The sequence below is a fragment of the Stegostoma tigrinum genome, chromosome 5 (genome assembly GCF_030684315.1).
Source record: "Stegostoma tigrinum isolate sSteTig4 chromosome 5, sSteTig4.hap1, whole genome shotgun sequence".
NCBI lineage: Eukaryota > Metazoa > Chordata > Chondrichthyes > Orectolobiformes > Stegostomatidae > Stegostoma > Stegostoma tigrinum.
This window is the reverse complement of record NC_081358.1, coordinates 72,840,810-72,864,517: the sequence shown is the minus strand read 5'-3', so window position 1 is coordinate 72,864,517 and position 23,708 is coordinate 72,840,810. Positions and strand designations below refer to the sequence as shown.

The following is a 23,708-nucleotide window of genomic DNA, read 5'->3' as shown; positions in this document are numbered from 1 at the left end:
TAATTATAGTTTTGTGATGTTCATATTTTTTATGACCTTCCATATAATCCCCTTTGGGAATGCATGCCCAAAGCCATGGTGGTAGGAGTCTGAGACTGCATGATAGCAGTTCTTGGCGTGCTTGACAGCAAAGTGTGATTTCATGACTTCAGACTCAGCTTCCCCTGCAACATTCAGCTGTTGTATAGTTTCTGACTGTTCTGCATGGGAAGTCGAGAAATTGGCCATCAAATGTGGCATGCTAGTTGAGCCCATAGGTGTTACCATGGAGTTGGCCATCACTTCTAGGCTGGAAATATTGTTTTCTGTCCATGCTTAGTGGGAGCCAGATTCTTCCATGCTCTTTGACAGCACTAGTAGATTCCGTACTAGTAAGACCTTCCGATGTACTAAGCAATGCAATATGCTTACCCATCAGCCATTTACTTAGTTTGTTCTATCATCTGAGTCTAGTACTTCCCACTACTCTGACTGCAGGCCATTCATACCCAGTGTCTCACTGGGTGCGTAACCAGCCTCTTTACTGTCCTTTAAAGTCTGCATTTTATTTTCTTTTTTTTTGCCTATCCCTAATTTTCCATGAACTTCATGAACTTAGAGGCTTCGTAGGCCATTTAAGAAGCCGTTTAACAGTCAACCATATTGCTGTGGGTCGAGAATCACATCTAGGCCAGACCAAGTAGAGATGACAAAATTGCTTTCCGAAAGAATATTAGTTAAAAGTTTTTAAAATCCTATGGTGGCTGCAAATGACAGGTTTCTTTCTTACTCCTCAGTCTCTTCTCCCTCTTGGCTTTCATTCTCTAGCACCACTGTTTGATCAAGCTGTAGTTGTATATATGCCAAAGTCGAAATGATACCCTCATGATGGTTTGCATTTAGTCTGAACATCTTATGAGACATTAAAAACTCCATACCGGTATTGGTTGCCTCTTTTTACTGTTATGCTCTAAACAAAATTTTCACAATCAAAAGAGAATAAAATGCATGCATCCTTAGGAAGCACAAACAGCTCCATCATGATACCTCCTTCTCATGCTCTCATTATAAGATCCTACTTGGCAATGCTGTCAGAGTTACTGTCTAAACATGCAATTAGTTTTAGTAATTTTGTCTTTAATACAATGTCAACATTGTAATGTACACACAGACTTGGTAATCTTTAAAATAAATCTAATGGCAATTATACCCTAATGATGTAGCACTTGAGAAAGACTTACTGAACTGTAATAAATAATGAACACAAAAGCTGGAAAATGTGGAAAATATTCAAGGAATAGATTTATTAATTCAGTTGAAATGCAATTGGAGTCAACATTCAGATAAATGTTAAGACCTTAGAATGAACAGGAGATTTCTAAGAATGGATCAGACTGTTGGACTTCAATTACAAGGCAAGCCTAGAGAAACTGGAGTAATTTTCCTAGAGCTAAAAAAGGTTGAGTGGAGAATTAATAGAGGCATTCGAGGTCATGAAAGACTTTGTTAGAGTAAATAAGAAAAAGCTTTCTCACGTGGCATAAAAGCCCATAATCATACAACACAAATTTAAGGTGATTGGCAAACAAAAAAGAGGCAGCGTTTTATGATCTGGAAAACATAGCCTGAAATATTGGTGGAAGCAGAAGCAATAACTTTCAAAAGCAATTTGGATAAATACATGAAGGAGAGAAACTTGCAAAGCTTTAGAGAGAAATGGCACTGGAATTGATTGAACTGCTCTTTTAAAAGTCCAGCATAGGCACAATGAATCAAATGGCCAATTTCTGTGATGCATAGTTCTTTGATTCCAGCCTTTTTGTAGAATTTCAAATAGTAACGCCCAGTGACACTCCTTTGCCCATCATTTTAAATGAGGTGTTAAAACATTTAAATAGCAGATACATGAATTCCATGTTAAACTTAATTCCTCATATTTGTAAGGTGTACTTATTTATTGATGATAAAATCATATTCAATTCCTCAGAACAAACTTTAGGGTAAAAAAAAAGTTGGACCATCTTAAGCTTTTTGCTGACTTGTCAAGTTGTGAGTAGTGAATTCCTATTTGCCACTTCAAACTGGCTAGCTATGGGTAAATTTTTAATCTGCCTTGCAGAAATTGCATTTTGTAACAGTATCATTGAATGGTGTGAGCATTGCAAATGTACGATTAGAAATTGCTAAAATATCATTACAAACCATGGTTTCTGTGCCTTCATAGGCCTTCAAGACCACCTCCTAACATGAATGATACAATGTTCTCCCATACAGTAATTACCTCAGGAAGCCCCAGCCCTAATAAGAGGTAAGTCAGTCTGTTCTATGCATCTTGAAAAGGTAAGAATAAAACGAAAGCAATTAGAATGTTCATTTGCAACAAAACTAATCAAATCTCTTTGGATTAAATACTACTGACTAATTGTCTTTTATAGTAAACATTTTTTAGGTACAGTTGCATCACCCTTTATATCTATTTTTTATTGGAATACGTGGGGCTAAACACCAATGGCCTTAAAATTCATCCCTGTTTGTTTTTAACTGTAACTATGTCACTGTGTAACTTCACAACGGAACATCATGGACATAAGTTGGCACGGCTTAATATAGCTTGAATTTTTGAAAACAGGAAAATTACTTGTCATTCACCATTTAAGATTTCTCAAACAGCCAGCACTCTTGTATTAGATCATGAACAAAGGTAAAGCTGTCAAGTCCTAGAGGACCAAAGGGCCACCCTCATTAGAGAGATACCTGATGGTGGTTTAACCTGAAAATCATCACACCTCAGGTGAGGGGAAAGGTTGAAACTGAGACCCATTTATAGTAACCTCAGCCAGCGTGGGAATTGAACGCACGCTGTTGACGTAACTCTGATTGCAAACCAGCCACCCAGCTAACCAAGCTAAACAGATCCCAACGTCATGGATATGAAAGGATTAATCAATGAGTTAAGAGGAATCTCCACCCACTCTGACATAGCATGCAACTTGGAGTATATATCAGGCAGCTTAGGGCAGTTGGTCTAAGATCTTCATGGAAATACACGTCTTCCTGTTGTTAGTAATAGTTAATACGCTTAAGAATTAATGCAACATTTACATTGTTATTTGAGATGTAGTAAACCACATCTTGGTATCAAGGACAAGAGCTTTTTCTGCTTCATCCTTCAACACTGACAACGAGTAAACCCTTACCCTATCATAAGAAAGAGATTGGTGGCATCATATCATGTTATATCTAGATGACAATGATAGCATTCTCAACGCTATTGTTAGAAAACAGATCTGTCTTTTTGCTGTATTTCTTAATCCTGTCTCTCAACAGATAAATATTGTGTGACTGGAATCTATTTGTACTATTTGTTTAAATGATACGTGCATCTAATTTAAATAACGTGCCTGCCTTTTACTTCATTTATTCATTTGTGGAATGTCATCATTTACATTCCCTCTAACTGTACATGAGAGGTAACTGCTGCAATCTGAGATGAAATTAATTGCACTGTGGAGTTCGGGAGGGCCATCTAATATAATAACTGAGCACTAATTAGTGCTCAATGATTATATTTCCAAGTCAGGGCAGTGTGTAACTATAAGAGATTCAATATAACATTGACTATCTTAGTGACAAAGGTTTCGTGTTTTGATTTTCAAATTTAGAGAATTGTTAGCTTGCACCTTGTACATTGCAGCTGCTGTGTGACCATGGTACAGGGGATGAATGCATATGAATGTGAATGGGATGTCAATCAAATAGGCCATTTTGTCCCGAATATAATTGAACTCCTTTAGTGTCTCTAGAGTTACACAAGTTTGGTGTATTACATCACATCCCTGGCTTGTGCTTTGGGGAGGTAAGTCTTTGCTAGTCGGGAAGTACGTTCTCTTCTCTTGCCACATCCTTTGATATACTCTTGTAGCCACAGCATTTATGTGCTGGTCCAGGTTTGATTGTACAGTGTGGCTTGTTAGGCCAGATTGGTCTTCCTGGCCTGCAAGCTGTGCTGTAAAGGACTTCCTTGTCCTCAGTTCACACCTACCCATCTCCATTGATCTACTGAGTTTCCTAAGGCTCGGAATCCTGGACTGCTATGACTAAAACTGGAATAATTACTAAAACAAAGACAAGGAACTTCATCATAATATTGAAACAACCACCTTTCATCCTATGCGTGGGTTGGTCACACACCTTTGTCTCATCAGCATTAAACAGGAAATCACAACTCAGTTCATTATTTTTGGAAAATTATGGTTCAGCCCTGTCTTTAAAGGGCCTTATACATGTCATCATACTCTTGGAATGGAGGAAAACATTTTCAAGTTAATGTTGAAAAGCAAGTGAAGATCCACACTGCTGAATGGAAAGTTGCAGATAAGTTAGTAGATCATTCTGATATTTTCTCTCGGTTTGCTGTATAATTTTTTTATTTTGCTTTTGATTTGATTTATTATTGTCACATGCACCGAGATAGAATGGAAACTACTTTTGCATGCTAACTAGACAAGTTATATCTTAGGTACGTACATCAGATTAATATAACAGAGTGCAGAATATGGTGTTACAGCTACAGAGAATTTGAAGAGAAAGATCAACTCTAATATATAAGAGCTCCATTCAAAAATCTGAAAATAGTGGGGAAGAAGCTTTCCTTAAGTCTGTTGGTACGTTGTTTTCAAACTTTTGTATCTTCTGCTTAACGGAAGAGGATGGAAGGAAGTATAACAGGTGGGAAGCTGTAATGTCATACTGAATTTCTGTCATTGTGATAAAATATAACTAATGTTTGTCTGTACTGTATGAATTTATTTATCTATGTGTGCACAGAAGATTAGTCTATTTTAGATTTTCTATTACTGATAATAGTCATTGTGTCACTGAGACTGTGATAATGACTAATTGGACAGATTACATGTCTTTTTTAAAAAAACCATACAGTGCATGATGTGTTGGGAGCCTATTCATGATTATTTAATTCTGTGCTCAAAATTTTCTGGTTTCCTCCTACCTAGTTCACAAATTCTTCTCAGTGTAATGAATGCTTAGGGAAAAAAAAACTCGAAAATAACTAGGTTAAATGTTAATACACCACCTTTTGAGTTGCATGTATCACAAAATGATTCAGGCATGTGTGCCAAGACAGTCATAGAGTCATACAGCAAGGAGGCGGATCCTTTGGTCCGACGTGTCCTTGCCAACCATAACTTTAAAGTAAGCTAGTCCCACCTGCCTGCGCTTGGCCCATATTCCTCCAAACATTTCTTATTCATGTGCTTGTCTGAATGTCTTTTAGATATTGTAACCGTACTAGCATCCATCAATTCCTCCTGGAAGTTCATTTCACACAAAAATCACTCTCTGTCTAAAAATGTTTCCCCTCATGTCCTTTTTAAATCTTTCTCTTCTCATTTTAAAAATATGTCCGCTAGTCTTGAAATCCCCCCCCTTAAGGAAAAAGACGCCTGCCATTCACCTTAGCTATATCCCTCGTGACTTTATAAAACTCTATAAGGTCACCCCTCAACCATCTACACTTCAGTGAAAAAAATCCCAGCTTACCTAGCCTCTGTTTATAACCAGTAACGTCCTGGTAAATCTCTTTTGAATCCTCTCCAGCTTAATAAATATCCATTCTATAACAGGGTGACCAGCACTGGGCGTGGTACTCCAGATGAGGCCTGAATCAATTTATTTTTCTTCATTTGACAGCAATATTTAACTCTTTTACTTATAATAGAATCTCAAAATATTTTAAGAAGGTAGCCTAGAGCCTAACTTTTTCTTGCTTTACAGGCAAATGTGAGGTGTTATGTTCTAGATGCAATGTGACTATCAAGGTATTCAACATTAAACAAAAACACAATTGTTTTAAACACTATCGTTCAAGTACAAACAAAACAAAGAAGAGCTTAGAATAATTTAGCCCTATTGGAAAATTTGACCAAAAGAATATACAGTAACTACTACTGATTAACTATGCTGATATAGTAAAATCCCATAACCACAACCCTTGGCAAAAAGCCAAACATAGTCACAGATTCTCACATGCCGTTCTCCAATCCAGGATGAAAAAGCATCAAGAAAAATTTCAGAGAAATTAGCAGCCAGGAAGCATTTACTGAAGCTTCCAACCCTGTTAAGACTCAACAACTCAGATTGCCACTGAAAACCCAGAAATCCTGATCTGAGAGAGCTGGCCAGACCTATTCAGGCTGCATTAAAAAAAACCCAAGCTTTTTATATTACCCATGACTTCTCAACACCTTTGCCTTACAACTTCTCTTTAAAATAATGGACATAATAACCTCTTAAAGCAACATCATCGTCTCACAGATGCTCAAGTTTTCTTTACTGCACATTTTGTCAGAGAATGTTCGGTGTAGAAGAATTCCTGATCATAGATCCCAGTTTTATTTTCTGCTAGATCTCCATTTGTCTAGTAGAAGTTGTTGCAATTCTACATATGACCAAACAGAGACAAAGGGCAGATTTTCATCTTTAAGACAGGATTGAGAGTTGGGACCCCTCCCAGCTTCAGTCCCATCTCTTGCTCAGCAGTGCTTGCCTGTGCTACACTTGACATGGAGTGGCAGGGACAGGCTGGATTCAGAGTCATCAGCTTCTGAATCAAGCATGAGGTGGGAATAGACATTGACAGAAGCCAAGGTTGGCAGGTTAGAAGAACAAACGATGGACCAGCTCTGAGCATGTGTTGGGCACCCTAACTGTCTCCCATTTGGTCTGGCTATGGATGAAGGACTTATTGCTTGCTTGTATCCGGAAATTTGCTTCAGAGATTTCGTATTGCTCTTATTTGCTTTTAGCTGATGATTTTATTAAATGAGTCAAAGTGTAATACTTTAAACTAAAAGCATCTAAAAATAAACACATCTAACCATATTTAATATTGTGGAGTTTTAATTCTTTGTCATAAGAATATTTCATCTGAATTCTCGAAACTAATCCAATCATCTCTTTTGAAAAAGACAGATTTCACCCAACATTATTTGATGTTAGTATCTTTTGTAAAACATTTTAATATCACACATAGACCACAAGGTGTCGAGCTGGATGAGCACAGCAGACCAAGCAGCATCAGAGGAGCAGGAAAGCTGACATTTCGGGTGGGAGGTGGATAGAAGATGGATAAAGGAGAAGATATGTGGAGAGGAGACAGACAGGTCAAAGAGGCGGGGTTGGAGCCAGTAAAGGTGGGTTAGGGAGGGGATAGGTCAGTCCAGAGAGGATGGACAGGTCAAGGAGGCGGGATGAGACTAGTAGGTAGGAGATGGGGGTGGGGCTTGGATAGGTGGGAGTATAGGTTAGGGAGGCGGATACAAGCTGGACTGGTTTTGGGTTGTGAGTCAGGGGAGGGGAGATTTTGAAACTTATGAAGTTGATTGATATTGTTGGGCTGCAGGGTTCCCATGCGAAATATGAGATGCTGTTCCTGCAACCTTCGGGTAGCATCATTGTGGCACTGCAGGAGGCCCAGGATGGACATGTCATTCCAGGAGTGGGAGGGAGAGTTGAAATGGTTCAAGACTGGCAGGAGTCGTTGTTTGTTGTGATCTGATCACATGTGTTCCACAAAGCAGTCCCAAACCTCCGTTTCATTTCCCCAATGTAGAGGAGGCCACAATGGGAACAACGGATACAGTATACCACATTAGCAGATGTTCAGATGAACATCTGTTTGATGTGGAAGGTCTTCTTAGGGCCTGGAATGGGGTGGGGTGTGTGTATGGGCAGGTGTAGTACTTCCTGCGATTGCAGGGAAAAGTGCCGGAGGTGGTGGGGCTGGAGGGAAGTGTGGAGCGGACAAGGGAGTCACGGAGAGAGTGGTCCCTCCCGAAAGCAGATAAGGGTGGGGAGAGAAAAATGTCTTTGGTAGTGGGTTCAGATTGCAGATGGTGGAAGTGTTGGAGGATGATGCATTGGATCGGGAGGTTGGTGGGGTGGTACGTGAGGGCGAGGCTGCTTTGCTTGTTGTTGCAGGGAGGGGATGTGAGGGATGAGTTGTGGGAAATGCAAGAGACACGGTTGAGGGCGGTTTTAGGGGGTTCTGAAATAAATAGGCAGCAACGGGGAGGTGGCTAGTCAGCTTTCCTGCTCCTCTGATGCTGTTTGGCCTGCTGTGTTCATCCAGCTCTACATCTTGGCATCTCAGATTCTCCAGCATCTACAGTTTCTACTATCTCCTTAGTATCCCCACAAACTGGTTTTCTGTGGCACATTGTTATCTTAATAACATTATTATTTTGTTAAAATTGTATTGAGAATCATGGTCTACTTAATCACCAAAGGGAAGACTACTTACTATTTTTCTTCAAAACAAGTGTCCAAGCCCATAACTATAATTTGGAACACAGGGAACACAACTTTTTTGAGGTTGTAGACTTGCTCGCCGAGGCAGTGTGTTTTTATTGCAGGCATTTCGCCACCCTGCTAGGTAACATCATTCGTGCGCCTCTGGTGAAGCGTTGGTGTTCTATCCTGCTTGTTATTTATACGCCTCGGTTTGCTGGGGTGGTTGGCATCACTCCCGGTTCTGTTTTTCAGTGGTTTGTGTATCGAGTCCAGTTCAGTGTGACTATTGATGGAGTACTGGTTGGAATGCCAAGCTCCAGGAATTCCCTGGCATATCTCTGTTTGGCTTGTGCTATGTGGATGTGTTATCCCAGTCAAATTTGTGTCCTTTTTCCATGTGTGTTGACACCAGTGAGAATTGGTCATGTCTCTTGGTGGTTAGTTGGTGTTCATGTATCCTTATTGTCAGTAATATCTCCCACAGTCCTTGCATGGTACTTTGTATATTATATGAGTTGTATTTGCTGAGGGTGTGGGATCCTTTACATTTGTCAGTAGTTTTTGCAGGTGGTTGTTAGTTTGTTGGCTACCCTGATCCCTCGGGGTTTGAGTAGTATTGTGGTCATCTCTGATATGCCTCTGATGTAAATAGGGTGACTAGTGTGTCTGGCCATGTTGTGTCTACTTGTTGTGGTCTGTTGCAGAGGTAACACCAGACTGTGCTTTTTGGTTTTCCATTCCTTTTAAAAACTCCATATAAGTGCACCTGTTATACTTTGTTCAGTTCTGGGTTGCAGCATTGTTAATGGGTGGTTGCTGGTGTAATTAAGTATCTGGTTTGTATGTGTGGTCTTTCTATAAATGCTAGTCTGGAATTCCCCATCATTCTTACATTCTACCATTTCATCTCGAAAGGGTCGTCGGTTATCATTCTCTTCTTCTTTTTGTGAATGTTATTCCGGTGAGAATGTTGTTTATATGTTTGTGGGTTTCTTCTGGTCTTGTGCATTTGATAATCACCAAAGGTGTCATCTATATAGCAGACCAGAGTTTAGGTTGTATAGTGGGTTGTGCTGTTCATTCTAACTTTCACAATACCGCTTCTGTAATTAGTCCTGATATTGGGGATCCCATTGGTATTCCGTTGATTTGCTTAAAATATGGTCATTGAAGGTGAAGTGGGTTATGAGGCACAGATCCACCAGTTTGAGGGTGCTGTACTTGTTTATGCTGTTGCTGTCGTAGGGTGCCTGTTTTCATGATTTGTCCAGTGTGTAGCAATTGTTTCTTTGGCTAGGTCGATGTTTATGGAAATAAATAGTGCTGTTATGTCAAAGGATAGCATAATCTTGTCCTCTTCTATTCTTATGTTTTTGATGATGTTGAGGAATTCTTGAGAGGAGTGGATGGAACGGGTAGTGCTCTCAACTAAGTATTTCAGTTTCTATTGTTGTTCTTTGGCTAGTCTATATGTTGGTGAGCCTGGTAGTGAGACACTGGGTTTGAGGGGCCCCCTGGTTCTGTACCTCAGGGAGTCCATAGAAGCAGATTGTTTTGGATCCCTCTGGCTTCATTTTTTTGCTAATCTGTCTTGCTGATATCTCCTGAATTGTGTAATTGCTTTAGTCAAACATACCGGCTTGGCGAGCAAGTCTGCAATCTCCTCCACAACCCAAGTTACAAATCTTCTCAAAAACTTTAAATAACTCTCTCTCTCGAGAAGAATTTAGTTTCCCTTCAAACAGTTCAATAAAAGTCAATGTGTTGGTAAATGGAATATGCAGACAATATATTCCAGTCCTACAAAGTACAAAATTGTAACTAATTGAATTGAATGGAATAATTTATTGTCATGTATATTCAATATAAAATACAGTGAAAAGCTTATACCATTGCCAATAATTGGTACCACTCTCATTAGTAACATAGTAAAATACACTAAACAAAAAACCAAAGAGCCCAACTTTTCCTTCTTTGCTCTTGCAGTCCCACTCCGCGCTTTATCAGCCCACTCCACTGCGCTGTCAAAAGCCCGCTCCTCAGATTATCTGGACTAGTAGCAGCTGTGGAAGTTACAAAATTACCTGTGGATGGAATTGATAGAATGCCTGGGGAGCAATTTGTCAGGAGTGAAATTCATACCTGCACCTATAATCGCAAAAAGTCTAGCTGAGTTTAAAGTGATAGAACAGTTGTAAGAACAAGTTCCGAATATTTTCCATCGTGTGAGTGTGTAATGATGAGAGCAACAGCTAAATAAAATCCATTACCAGATGTTGCTTGAAAAGTGTAAGTGTATGTTAGGGTAGCTGTAACTGTTTAAAAATGAGATTAGTTAAAAAGAGGTTCTTGGCCTGTAAGAGATAATATGAACTGCAGATGCTGGAGAATCCGAGATAACAAAGTGCAGAGCTGGATGAACACAGCAGGCCAAGCAGCATCATAGGAGCAGGAAGGCTGACATTTTGGGCCTAGATCCTTCATCAGAAATGGCGGACGGGAAGGGGGCTCTGATAGAAGATGGATAGAGGAGATGATGGGTGGAGAGGAGACAGACAAGTCAAAGAGGCGGGAATGGAGTCAGTAAAGGTGAGTGTAGGTAGGGAGGAGATCTTCAGGACATGGCCAAGCAGTTTCAAAGCCAAAGAGATTGCGAGAGAGCTGCAGTGGGAGAGAGATCCCCTGAGGTTTGTCGAGAGGGAGGAGGGTAACTTCTTCACGGTAGGCATCCTTAGATGAGGCTTCGCAGTGGGGTTGTCTTTGTTAATTGAGGTTCAGGAAGCAGACCCAGAGTCATGTAACTTAGAACTGAAGCTTATACAAAAGCTTGAATGATTTCCAGTGTGATGTTATATTAAAAATGGAGTCCTGCTAGGGAATGAAGATCAGTGGATAATGTTTGAAAGGGTGTTCATGAAATAGTCATCCTCCGGATGTTATAATGAGCTGTTTGAAGTAGCACATGAAATTTGCACATCATGACGTAAAGGAATATGGAAAACACAGGCATTGAAAAATAGGTATTTTACATGGCCACGACTTTATAAAGATGTAGTGCTGTTCTGTAAAACATATCATACATGTCAGATGACAGGAAAACCTCAATATGTAGTCATGTAATTGATTTGTGAAGTGATGATCAAAGCCATCTGCCTGCAACAACCTATATGAATGGCTCTCAGCTCAAAAACATGAGGTGTGAATATTCAAGGAAAAGTCATCGGACCTCTGGAAAAGAAGGAGCTCTACAGTGAAAGCACTTCGTGCCTGAAGATTGCCAGCTTAATTCCCCTCAGAAGTTGTTGTAAGCAATAATTTTTAATTGATAAACCCAAGACATTTGTAAATTTGAACCAGTTACCTAGTGTCTCATTCAAACGTGAAAGTACCCTTAGAAGGAAGATCAAGAAATGATATTCTGGTCAGCAAAAGGGTCATCTCAACAACATTGTGGACAGGGAACACTGAACTGCCTTCCCCCTTTTTCTTCTACCCATATCACCAGTTTGTTTTTGTGTCTATATGAATGTGCAGAGAGAGTTCTATTCGCAGGTTCAAAGCTGAGTAGCAAGAAACTGCAATTTGTAATATTGTAATTTGTAATAATTCGTGATTCTTGTTAAGTTGGTTTGTTCTTTCTGTCAACCTAGCTCTAAAAGACAGGTAAATTGGGGAATTATATGTACTTATTAAAATCCTTAACATTTGTGACAGAATAACAGGAGTTGTCTTCCACCAAAATCGCCTAGCATACTCTTGCACTCTATCTTTTTCGATGTTGGTGCACAGCAACCTCCATGAAGGAGTGTGTGGACATTCACTGCTCATGGCACATGCCCTGAGACGTTGTGTTGCTGACATTTTCTTCAACTCTGAAAGATATTTCAGGTGCTGATTGATGATGACCTGGGACATCATTATTGAGCTGTCTTCTGCTGGAGAAAGTTGTGATTATAGGGTAACAATTCTATCCAGGTGGCTTTGAATGTCACAGCTGCTCTGAGATTTTATAGCACAAGCTCATTTCAAAGAGAAACTGGGAGCCTGGCTTTTCCCAGTCCTTGACCTTAAAATGTATCTGGGATATGTTTGATGCCATCTTCTCCAGATCACATCCTTCTCTTGAGGTGGGAAAAGCCAGGCAGCCCAGCCATGGGTTTGCCCAATATTGCTGGCTTCCTCAAATGTGGGGCTGTATTAAGTGCACTGCTGTTAGTGCAGCCTGTCAGCATCCTGCAGAGTTCATCACCAGGGTAGGCATCCTGAAGTGTTTGAGCATCTTGTGGATCAGTGTTGACCTGCAAGAGGAAATACTTAGGTCTGCCAAGAACAGCTGCATAATGTACTAGGAGGGAGAGTGGACAAATGCCCAAGTGTACATCTATAAGCCTTGAATGGTAATGTGTGCCATTGAAGATGCATAGAACAAATCTTTCTCTCCAGAGGTACGTGGAAAAATCACTGATTCAGTACACTCACTAGATGGATGTATATGCCAAATGATGTATGCGGGCTAGGCCCTAACACAAGCCTTGTACTTTCTATTTAGCCTCAGTGTTGTCCACATTAAAGTGAAACCCCTTAGCTGCAGTCATCAATGCCACTGTTCAAGAATCCCTCGCATCTGAAGCTGTCTGCAGTTAAGAGGTTGGTAGCTCATGAGGGATGAGTAATGCTTTATCATTACAACTTCATTCATTTTTGAGATTTCTGAAGAGACTGCTCATCTTTTACATGAGTGGTAGTTGTCCAGCTCTCACAGCAAAATGAAACCAGAGCAGGCATTTTAAGAATATAGGGGAAGACATATTTCCAAAGTACAAGGTTATTTAAAAATTATGTGGTACAATGCCACCTGTGTGTCCTCAGTTGGCCTGGCAAATTTGTTCGGTTGTCCCTGAAAGTGTTTGGTCTCTCAAGGCATAGAAGTGCAGAGAGTGTCATGAACCAGTACAGGCCTGCTGTCCTCAGTTTGAATTGTTGTAGCCTTTGATATCACCGGCAATAGGGAGATAGAGAGGCTGAGCATTTGGGAAGATATTTCTGAGGGTCCCATTGTGGCTTTTTCCCCCCCTTTGAGTGTGAGCTGGCACCATTCTTTCTCCCTGAGAAGAAAGGACCATCTAGAGCGAGGACACGATCCCTTGCTTCCCCCTTGCTTTGCTATTGAGGTTGAGCACCAATAGCTAAAGAGGTTGAGTGCAGATATATATGAACATTTGAGAGTGTGCCTTTATTGAGATAGCCAGATGCATACATGCCAGAACAGCATGGCACTGATATCATTGGTTGACTCCTTCATCTTTTGATCCAGCTTACAGAGTGCCTCTGACAACCTGCTTGATGAGCTTCTCCTTGCACTTGATTAAGTAATTAATAGCCAAAACCATGGGAATATCTTCTGCCTGAGGCTGAGCCAGTGCTTGGCCTCCAACACATCGCAGCGATGTGGAGGATTTCTTGCTCCCAAGTCAAATCAATGGGTCCTCCTCAAGGGTGAAAGTGGAGCTAGGGGTTTCTATCACTGACAGAGAATGTACTAACACTAGTGGTAATAGGAGAGCTGGCAGCATAGCACAATGAAGCTTAATGGTTTGGTTGGCTCTTCCCATATGAGTGGCTCTGGTCCTCACTGGCCAGTTCTAAACTTCTTGTAAGGAATGAAGTCCCTGATGCCTTTTTGTGGGCCAGTCTTTCCTGCTGTGACACTGAGGGACAAGTGGTTAGTGATGTTGATGGAACAGGAGAGGTGGTGAGGTGGCCATAATGAGTGGGTGTCAAGCACAAAGGGCATAAAGAGTTAGTAACTTGGGAGGATAAGCTGAGTGAGAGCCATTCAGTAAACAGCTATATGAAACAGTGAGAGTTGTAGATCATGAGCCTTGATAAGATGGCTTTGCAGTGCAGAATTTGAATGAGTAGTAGCCCATGTATAGAGCTATACATGAGTATGAGGAAATAGCGAGGAGATGGTAGAGTGAAGAATATCATTGACCTGCTCCTTGCACAATTGGGCATTCCTTTTAACTATTCATTGCATGAGAAAACCTACTATGAACCATGATGAATCAGGTGTCATGAATTTCACTCAACAAAACATTTAAATCATCATGGGAAGATGCTTCCCAGAGAGTCATTATGGTACAGGAGACTACTCAGTCTATTTTTTTTTCAGCTTATTCTTTTGTCTTCAAGTCAAATCTGCAGAATTCACAATTCCAAATATGTAATATTCTTAGTTTGCAGTTGAGAAGTTCAGACACTTGCTTGTGCACACAAAAATGCGCATGTTCTTCTATTGGAACTACTTTGTTGTTCTTCTATTGGAAACTACTTTGTTGATACTTGATATGGTATCCAATTTTTATCTAGTCACAAAGTAATATTTGATGCAATTGAGATGCAAGTTTTGTTTTTATTTTATGAATGCAAACAGTCATTTTGGGTGGCATTTTTGCAATCTGTTTGCTGTGATGAAAACTTCAACTTTTAGTTCCATTTTAATACCATGTGGGTGTGAATTTCACATGTATACTCTGTTCAGATGAATTGTTGCAGATCTTGGGTTAGGTGCATTTTCCCACATTGGTCAAAGTCTCAGAAGACTGGGAAATAATTGATGTTTGATGCATATGAACAATATATTAACTTTAACTTTGAAAACTTATTGCTTAGTAATAGTGTCTTGATGCTAATAAATGAAAAATTATCCAAATGTCTGACAATATATTTTTGCCGCTGTTTAGTGCCAATCTTGTTGATCTTTTCTGGGATCTTAATGTTATAAAAGCAAATTGACCATTTTACGGAATACTTTTGAAACTCTCAGTATAATACAATAATGGAAATATTAGTAATTGTTTTAATAAGCAGATTTCTCCAGAAAAATCCACATCCTCATACAATCAGAAATAAAGTGTTTTCTGTTTTCTAAGTCACTTATACTTTATCCTTGGTTTAACTTATTCAGGTTACTAGATGAGATGAATGATGAACATACTATCATTCAGCTGTATGTAAATGAGCTAATGAACAACGCACGGTCAGTGATGGAGACTAAACTTTGATCTTATTGAATAGTTGCTGATACTAAGCCAGCTGTGTTATAGGATGCATTTAACCTATATAGATTGCATTAGTGCTGGGTCTAATGAGTTTAACAATTAATACGCAAGTGTCCTTTTTCTTGAGTTGAGGTAATACAGCGTTTTGAGTAGTTTTACATTATCTATCAAATAGAGAAAAGAAATACCTTGTTAGGATACCCTTTAGTGTCAGACAAAATGTTGAAAAATTCCCATATAATCCAAAGGGTCAAATCATTTGGTATGTAATTTGGTAGACATTTTACAGAAAACATGAAACTTGTACAGTCTTGTGTAAAGATTAATTATTTCAAAATAATATCAAAATATAATTGATTATTCTTAAAAGGAAGGAATGAAGGGTAATTTGATCCACATATTTTCTTCATTGGAGTGGCTACAGTACATGCATCCCATTTAAAGGCAATGTCATAGTGAAGAGGAGTCAGTTAGCACCATGGAATGATAGGAGATGCATTCTAGATGCTTCCCATGGGGAACACCCAGAGACTTACAGACTCCAGGCCGGTTGTTCCTCTGGAGAATGGTGCATGGTATATTGGACAGAGTATCAAAAGGCTGGATTATAAGCTGAGAGTGGAATTTCTGAAACCTAGTGTACATTTTGAGGGAAAACCTTTCTTTGTTTGGCCATTTGCCATGCTTTAATTATTTGGGGGAGGACCGTTTTATTAATATGAGATTACATTAATCTGCTGGAAGAAATCCCACTTCATTAAGCTCTTGGCTATAAGTAGTCACCAACAGTGTACCACAACAGGATTGGTGGCTGCTGTTGATATTGCAGGAAACCTACAAGAGAGAGAAACTAGAGATGCCCAAAACTAGGCAAATCTGAGATCCCATTGGGATAAGGTTGAGAGGGGTGGGTGGAGATGGCAAAACTGAAGGCGGTGTGGCATCTGGAATGCCTCCATATAGCACAGAATTATCCATTCACTAATCAGTACATATCCTTTCACTAATCTGCTGCCATTAGCTTTAAAACTGCTTGGTTACGCATTGGGTGAGGACCTGTCGTACTGCCTGTTAAATCATGGAGGGAGTGAGAATTTGCTGGCTGATAAATGGAACACCACTAATGGTCTGGCACCCTAGTATACGGATGCACCTAAATTAAGCCAAAGACTACATAATTTAATGATTTGCAAATATAAGTGCAGTGGAAGGCATAACACCAGGTGGTTTGGGATATTTTTAATCTAACAGGTTATCACATGCTGAAATTATTACTTTAACACATCATGATATTTAATTCGCAGTAAAATGGGAAAATTCAGAGTTTTGCACAGAAATTTATTAATTTCACACTGTAAACACCTGATCCTTTTGAAAGTGGGCTGTACTTGGGTTTGTAGAATTGTTAGAAGAATTAACTTTGCTAAGTCATTGCAGTACTTGTTTTACTGTCTAAAAGAATGAACAATGCCTCTTTTGTGCAGGATATGAGTAATCAAACCAGGTACTCCTTTCAACTTTGCTATTAAATTAAGTGGCAGATATGCTCATTAATGAATTACAAATTTGATGCTTAAGAGATTAAGGGTCAGTTTACATCATTTTTGCATAATTGTGTCACCTCAAAAAGGAGACTTTCAGTATTAATTTATAATAGCTGTATCGATGTTTAAGCTCACAGACCCTGTTGCTTGCTTATTTCAGTAACCTCCCTGTTATCCGGTAACTGACCATTTGGAATAATCATGCAAATGACAAACGTTTAAAAGAAAACTTTGAATTTTTGTACAGTTTCTTTAAAAACATTTGTTTGAACTTGACATGCCAAGTTCCAATGCTGTCAAGTGATTTGAAAACGTCCTGAAACTTATTGAGCAGCAAAACTACTTTATGGAACAAATAATTATTCATGAGTTAAGGCGAGCTTGTAAGCAGGCACAAATAAAAAATTTATTCAAGAACTACAAGGCCCACGTGTCCATTTCCTCAGCCTTCAATGTCAGCTGCTGCTGAATCTGCAAGTGCCATTTATGTTGATGACTCTGATACAGTCAAGTGTTTGCAACTCCCAGTGAAGAAATTTCATCACACTTTAGACATTTAGGTTTGAGACTCTTTTAGTCAAGGAATATTGGAGTGGACCGTCTTGGGTTTCTATGAGATTGATTCTTGTGCAATTGGCAGATTCATGTAACAGGTGCCTGTGATTTTCCAGATAACAGGGAGTTTACTGTAGTTTAGTTAACATTCTTTCCATATTTAAAACTAATAAGATAGTGATAGTTTCACTGTAGGAGCTGCAGAACTGCACTGACAAGAGTACGTATATAACAAATATATGGTGGCAGGTAATGCCAGATTCTGCAAGGGAAATGACAAAAAGTTCAAAATATTAATCTGCTATATGAATTAGTCTGTCTATATTGTGTAAATAGATTATAAGGATTAATCATGTGTCCACAGCAAGATTTGAATCCCTGATGTGGTCTGCACAAATGGTGGAGAATGTTTGCTGAGGATTTAATACCTTCTGACCTCAAGCTGCATCTATAATTTTTAATATACATAATGAGTAGGTTTGACCTTAAAAAATGACATTTGTTGCATGGTACATAGAAGTAAATGCTGGATATTTAAAGTTGGTACACACGGAGTCATAGAGCTATACAGCGTGGAAACAGACCCTTTGGTCCAACTTGTCCAAGCCAATCAGATATGCTCAATTAACCTAGTCCCATTTGCCAGCATTTGACCCATATCCCTCTAAACCCTTGCTATTCATAGACCCATCTAGATGCCTTCTAAATATTGTAATTGTATCAGCCTCCACCACTTCCTCTGGCAGCTCATTCCATAAACGCACCACCATCTTCATGAAAAAGTTGCCCTTTAGGTCTCTCTCAAATTTTTCTCCCTTCACCTTAAAACAATGCCCTTTGGACTTCCCAACCTGTGGAAAATTCCTTGACTATTCACCCCATCTATGTCCCTCAAGACCTTATAAACTTCTATAAGGTCACCCCTCAGCCTCCGATGCTGTAGGAAAAATAGCCCCAGCCTATTCAGCCTCTCCCTGGCAATAGCCTTGTAAATCTTTTCTGAACTCTTTCAATTTTCACAACATGCTTCCTATAGCAGGGAGACCAAAATTGAATGCAGTATTCTAAAAGATGGCCTAACCAATAACCCTCAAGCCGCAACATGAGCTCCCAAATCCCACTCTCAATGCACTGACCGATAAAGGCAAGCATACAAAATGCTGCCTTCGCTGCAATTGTTAAAGAAAATAGAAATGGCAACTTTAAGCAACTGAAAAATCAAAATTTCTGGTATGCATCTGGACCAGATCAAGCAATCATTTTGTAGAAGCCATGTCCTGGGACAGAATTCAAATTGAGTAAGCTTCCCTCTCTTTTCATTCTGTTTGAATATCTGAATGGTGGGCAAGAGATGGTTTTAGCTGACACATTTATATTCGTTCTGAGACCTTGAGATGTACCTGGACACATTTTCAGTTTATTTCAGGAGTTCTGCCCATTGTACCTGACAATTGGCCCACAGAACTTGTATCTCTTTATACTTCTGAGAACTAGTGGGAGTAGCCCCTCATCACCTTGGAAAGCAATAATGCCAGCCAAAACAAAGCTAGCTGATCATTGAGAGGCCTTTCCAATGACAGTTCTTTGCTTGCTTAGGAAGGTTGCAAAGTATCACTGTCCTTTGTTTGATCTCGCTGTGTGTGATAGGAATGTCAGGTATTTCATCAAATACTGTCTTTTGAAATGGGGGGTCTGTTGATTTCTAATAAAATTCCACTTTGAAATTAGGGTTGTGCTGCTAAGGAAACCACCTCCTTCTGAGGTGTCCAAATTGTTGAACATTTGCAGATTTCAGTTCCTTGTTTCAATCTCCATTTTGAACTGCTATTTTGAAATTTTTTTAACAAAAGTAAGATATTTGTTCTTTGCTGGAGTGAACTTGTTAACTGATGCCATTGTAGTTATTTACAAAATGACAAGAAGCCTCAGATAGAGAGTTTTCAAACATACTTGTGAGAATTTGGGGTGGCACAGTGACTCAGTGGTTAGCACTGCAGCCTCACAGCGCCAGGGACCCGGGTTCAATTCCAGCGTCGGGTGACTGTCAGTGTGGAGTTTGCACGTTCTCCCCATGTCTGTGTGGGTTTCCTCTGGGTGCTCCAGTTTCCTCCCACTGTCCAAAGATGTGCAGGCTAGGTGGACCAGCCCGTAGTGTTCAGGGGTGTGTGGGTTATGGGGGAATGCGTCTGGGTGGGATGCTTCAAGGGGCAGTGTGGATTTGTTGGGCCAAAGGCCCTGTTTCCACACTGTAGGGAATCTGATCTAATTTCCTGTCTGCTTTTTCATGTAGCTGTGGACCCAATTTGTGAATGGGTTAACAAATGTGTAAAACGAGCAGAGAGAATTGCATTCATCAATGTATCAAAAAATATAAAATTGGACAAAGTAATAACCACCTTGTGGTGATCAGCAAGCATTTCACCCTCAGTCGGTATGATTATTTTTTGTTGAAGGCAAATGCTTGTTTTTGTTTTACTACCCAGAGGTGTTACCACACACAACTGAATGACCTTCCCTTCACCAAAATCATCATGAATTTTTTTACACTATTAACCACCACCAGTAAAAACACGCATGTGACCAGTTCAATGTTTACATGTAAAGCACATTGTGGGCAATGCAAACCATCAATTGCTGGTAGAACAGTAATTATAACAATGAGAACACATGCAAACAACCACTAAGGTTTGGGCAAATGGAGCAATTGTCATGAAATGAAGCAGCTGGATAGCTAGTTCTGAGAAAGGGCCATTTGGACCTGAAATGTCGTACAGCTTGGAACCAGATCCTTCAGTCCAACCAGTCCATACCGAACATAATCTCAAACTAAACTAGTCCCACCTGCCTGCTCCTGGCTCAATTCCTCCAACCTTTTCCAATTCATGTATCCATCCAAATGTCTTTTAAACATTGTAATTGTATCTGCATCCACCACTTCCTCAGGAAATTCATTCCATACACAAACCACCCTCTGTCTAAAAAAATGTGACTCTTATGCCTCTTTTAAATCTCTCTCCTCTCACCTTAAAAATGTGCCCCCAAGTCTTGAAATCCCCTATCCTAGGGAAAAGACACTGACCATCAACTCTACCTATACGTCTCACTATTTAAAAACTTCTAAAAGGTCATCTCTCAACCTCCTATGCTCCAGTGGAAAAAGTCCCAGCCTATCCAGCCTTGCTTCACAATTCAATCCAGCCAGACCCAGCAAATTCGTTAGTAAATCTCTTCTGAATACTCTCCAGCTTGATAATATCCTTCCAATAACTGGGCAACCAGAACTGGACACAATATTACAGAAGAGGCCGCACCCATGTCCTGTACAACCTGAACACTGATTTCTCTCCACAGATGCTAACAGACCTGCTGAGCTTTTCCAGCACGTCCACCTGTTCCCAATGGATGCAGTAACTCTAAAAATGTTATTGCAAGTATGATCTGCACATGTCAGAAGCATGTTATATATGCAGTCAGCTGTGCAAGGAATCATCAACTCCTGCCATTGACTGAGATGACATGTTTTACGCAGAATATGGTGACTGAACTGTGCCAACTCCTGCACCTGCCGCCAAAAGCAATATTCTGTCTTTGAATACTTGGAAGAGGTACTCCTCTTCTTTATGGCATAGATTAGATAAGATTAGATTCCCTACAGATTATATTCGATTCCCTACAGTGTGGAAACAGGCCCTTCGGCCAAATAAGTCCACACCGCCCCTTGATACATCCCACCCAGACCCATCTCCCTATAACCCACACCCCTGAATACTACGGGTAATTTAGCATGGCCAATCCACCTAGCCTGCACATCTTTGGATTGTGGGAGGAAACCAGAGCACCCGGAGGAAACCCACGCAGACACGGGGAGAACGTGCAAACTCCACACAGTCACCGGAGGCTGGAATCGAACCCGGGTCCCTGGCGCTGTGAGGCTGCAGTGCTAACCACTGAGCCACCATGCCCCGCATAGCTCTGTGCTGATGCAGTGTGTTGTTGATCATTTAAATAGTGTTTTCATGTAACTTCATTTGTGAGTGTTAGGTTGGTTGCCCTTGAAATTCAGTACTTGGTCAGTGTGTGTGGCTTTCCTGTGAACCTTAGTTAGGAATTACCCTTTGGTCCTGCATTCCTACTTGATGTCAAGGAATGGGAGCTGTTTGTTCTTTTCCTCTTCCTTGGTGAAGGAAGACCAAGGAAGAGGAAAAGAACAAACCGCTCCCATTCCTGGACATCATGGTGGTACACAGGACCAAAAGGAAATTCCTAACAAAGTTACACAGGAAAGCCTCACACACAATAGCAACCAACGTAATACCCGCAAACAAAGTTGCGTGAAAACACTATTTAAATGAGCAGCAACACAGAACTACGTCAATGACAACAGATACATGAGAAACTGGGTGAGCCAACCAATCACAGCATCCGCAACCTGAGCTACAAATCTACTGTAAAACCTTTGAAACCTTGTTCTTGCTGCACCCCACTTGTGTCCAGTGATTGTTCACCTGCTGATTGCGCCTGTCTACTACAGTCTAAAGTGCATGCAGTTCCTAAATCTGATCTAGTGGCTACAGTTGTCAGATTGAGTGACAGTGCCTTTTCAGCAGAAGATGGTGTTACTCTCACTCTAAGGTGCGGTTACACTAGTTAATACAGCCAAAAACCTCAGATATCTGAAAGCAAAAGTACAGAAGGGTAGGGTTGGGATGAAGGAAGGAAGGTACAATAGGCAAGTGAGAAAATTTCATTCCATAACTGATCCAAACTATTATCAATCATGTCCATTTAGGATCATCTAAGCCAATTTACTGTTTTAATCAATCTTATTTTGATTATTCTCAAAACACTTTTGATACTTCGCTATGATTTTGTTGATCTGTAAGATCTTTCAGTTTGTTTTTGGCACATGATTACACTGCAAATGTTGTTCAGAGTCTTGATTTGACCTGTTCTCCCCAGTATCATTGCTTATTCTTTGTTTAGTCTTCTTATCTCATTAAATAGCTTTCCTGATGAGATCAATGAAGTAGAGCAGAACAAACAACTTGTTAGGGCTGCTCCAGCTTTGCTGAAGGGCAAAGGGTGAGTATTGAGAATGTGCAGTAACTGGCATGAGCTACTAACACACAAAAGAAATTCATTTTGTTATGTAACATGTTAACTAAATGCATCAATACTTACCAAGAGGCCACCAGCAGTGCTACAAAGATGTGCATTCCACAGAGGCAGTCAGTATCATGACCCAATACCTGCTTGGGTTTCCCCAGTGATACCAGTGACAAATTCTGTGCACATATTAGCCCACAGGCCTCTCCCGGCTCGAGGAACTTTGTTTGCGAAGCATCATTTGCATTAGGCAAACAAAATTTTCCCCCAAGTTTTCAAGAATTTCAAACCATAGTATATATTGCTTGACATTTGTAGAATCATTTCTCCTGTTTTAAACGTAGTATTAAAGTCATGCATTAACTCATAATTTCATTGATTAGACATTGCATTGAGGCTGGGATTTCATGGGGCCATGGAGTCTATCAAGTAGTAGGAAACACATAAGATAGGATAGCATGTCAGAGAAAGGAGATATCAATTTCCACCTCTCCACCTGTGGCATTTATCATCAGTGGCAACAATGCCAGGACAAACCATGTTAGGAAAAGCCCCAGAAAGGAGCTAATTGGGTCTGAGCTGTATCCAGCAGGGCCTGATGACTGTGGAGATCACTCATGAGGATGAAATACCTTTCAACAGTGATAACCCTTGCCACTGGAAGGTCCTTCATCAGCCATAGGCTGCCTAATCAGTCATTTTACTAATGACAGTGAACAAAGCTGAGTCCCTTGATTCTCTTAATTGGCCATGTAAGGGCTTCAGTTGGCCTCAGGTCAGGATTGCCACACTCCCTAATTTTGATGTACAATGCCCCTGCTGAGGAGCGGCTACCCTCCGATAAGCTGATTATTAGGGCCGGACCTCAAGTCTTTAAAGGAAGGAAGCCCTGACCCTGTCAGTTAAATGCCTGCTGAACATAAAATGCTACTGGGGCTTCCATGATGGATTGGGGCATGAGTGGCCCCAACTTTCAAGCTGGTGTATAGGGGCACCACTATGCAGTGAAATCCTAGCCTCAATCTCTTCAGTCCTATTCCATGTTCCAATCAATTAATTGGCTAACATCTGAGAGTACAGTGTGTTGAATTATAAATTGAATGCCTTGAAGCAGAAGAGACAGTGTGTGTGCAGATGTGTCATTAGTTTT

General features: G+C 40.2%; 1 protein-coding gene across 17 annotated transcripts in view; it reads left to right on the top strand.

The window, feature by feature from the left end:
* The window catches only part of LOC125451641 (dystrobrevin alpha), a 184,352-nt gene that overhangs the window by 111,573 nt on the left and 49,071 nt on the right, over positions 1-23,708 (top strand). For 6 of the 17 annotated variants that reach the window (XM_048529031.2, XM_048529035.2, XM_048529044.2 and 3 more), the window contains exon 10: positions 2,204-2,287. In XM_048529031.2, the coding sequence (XP_048384988.1) occupies positions 2,204-2,287 (84 nt within the window). Of the gene's footprint in view, positions 1-2,203; positions 2,288-15,259; positions 15,332-22,435; positions 22,535-23,708 lie in introns of all 17 variants that reach the window. The other 11 variants (XM_059646065.1, XM_059646063.1, XM_059646066.1 and 8 more) reach the window with 5 other exon arrangements.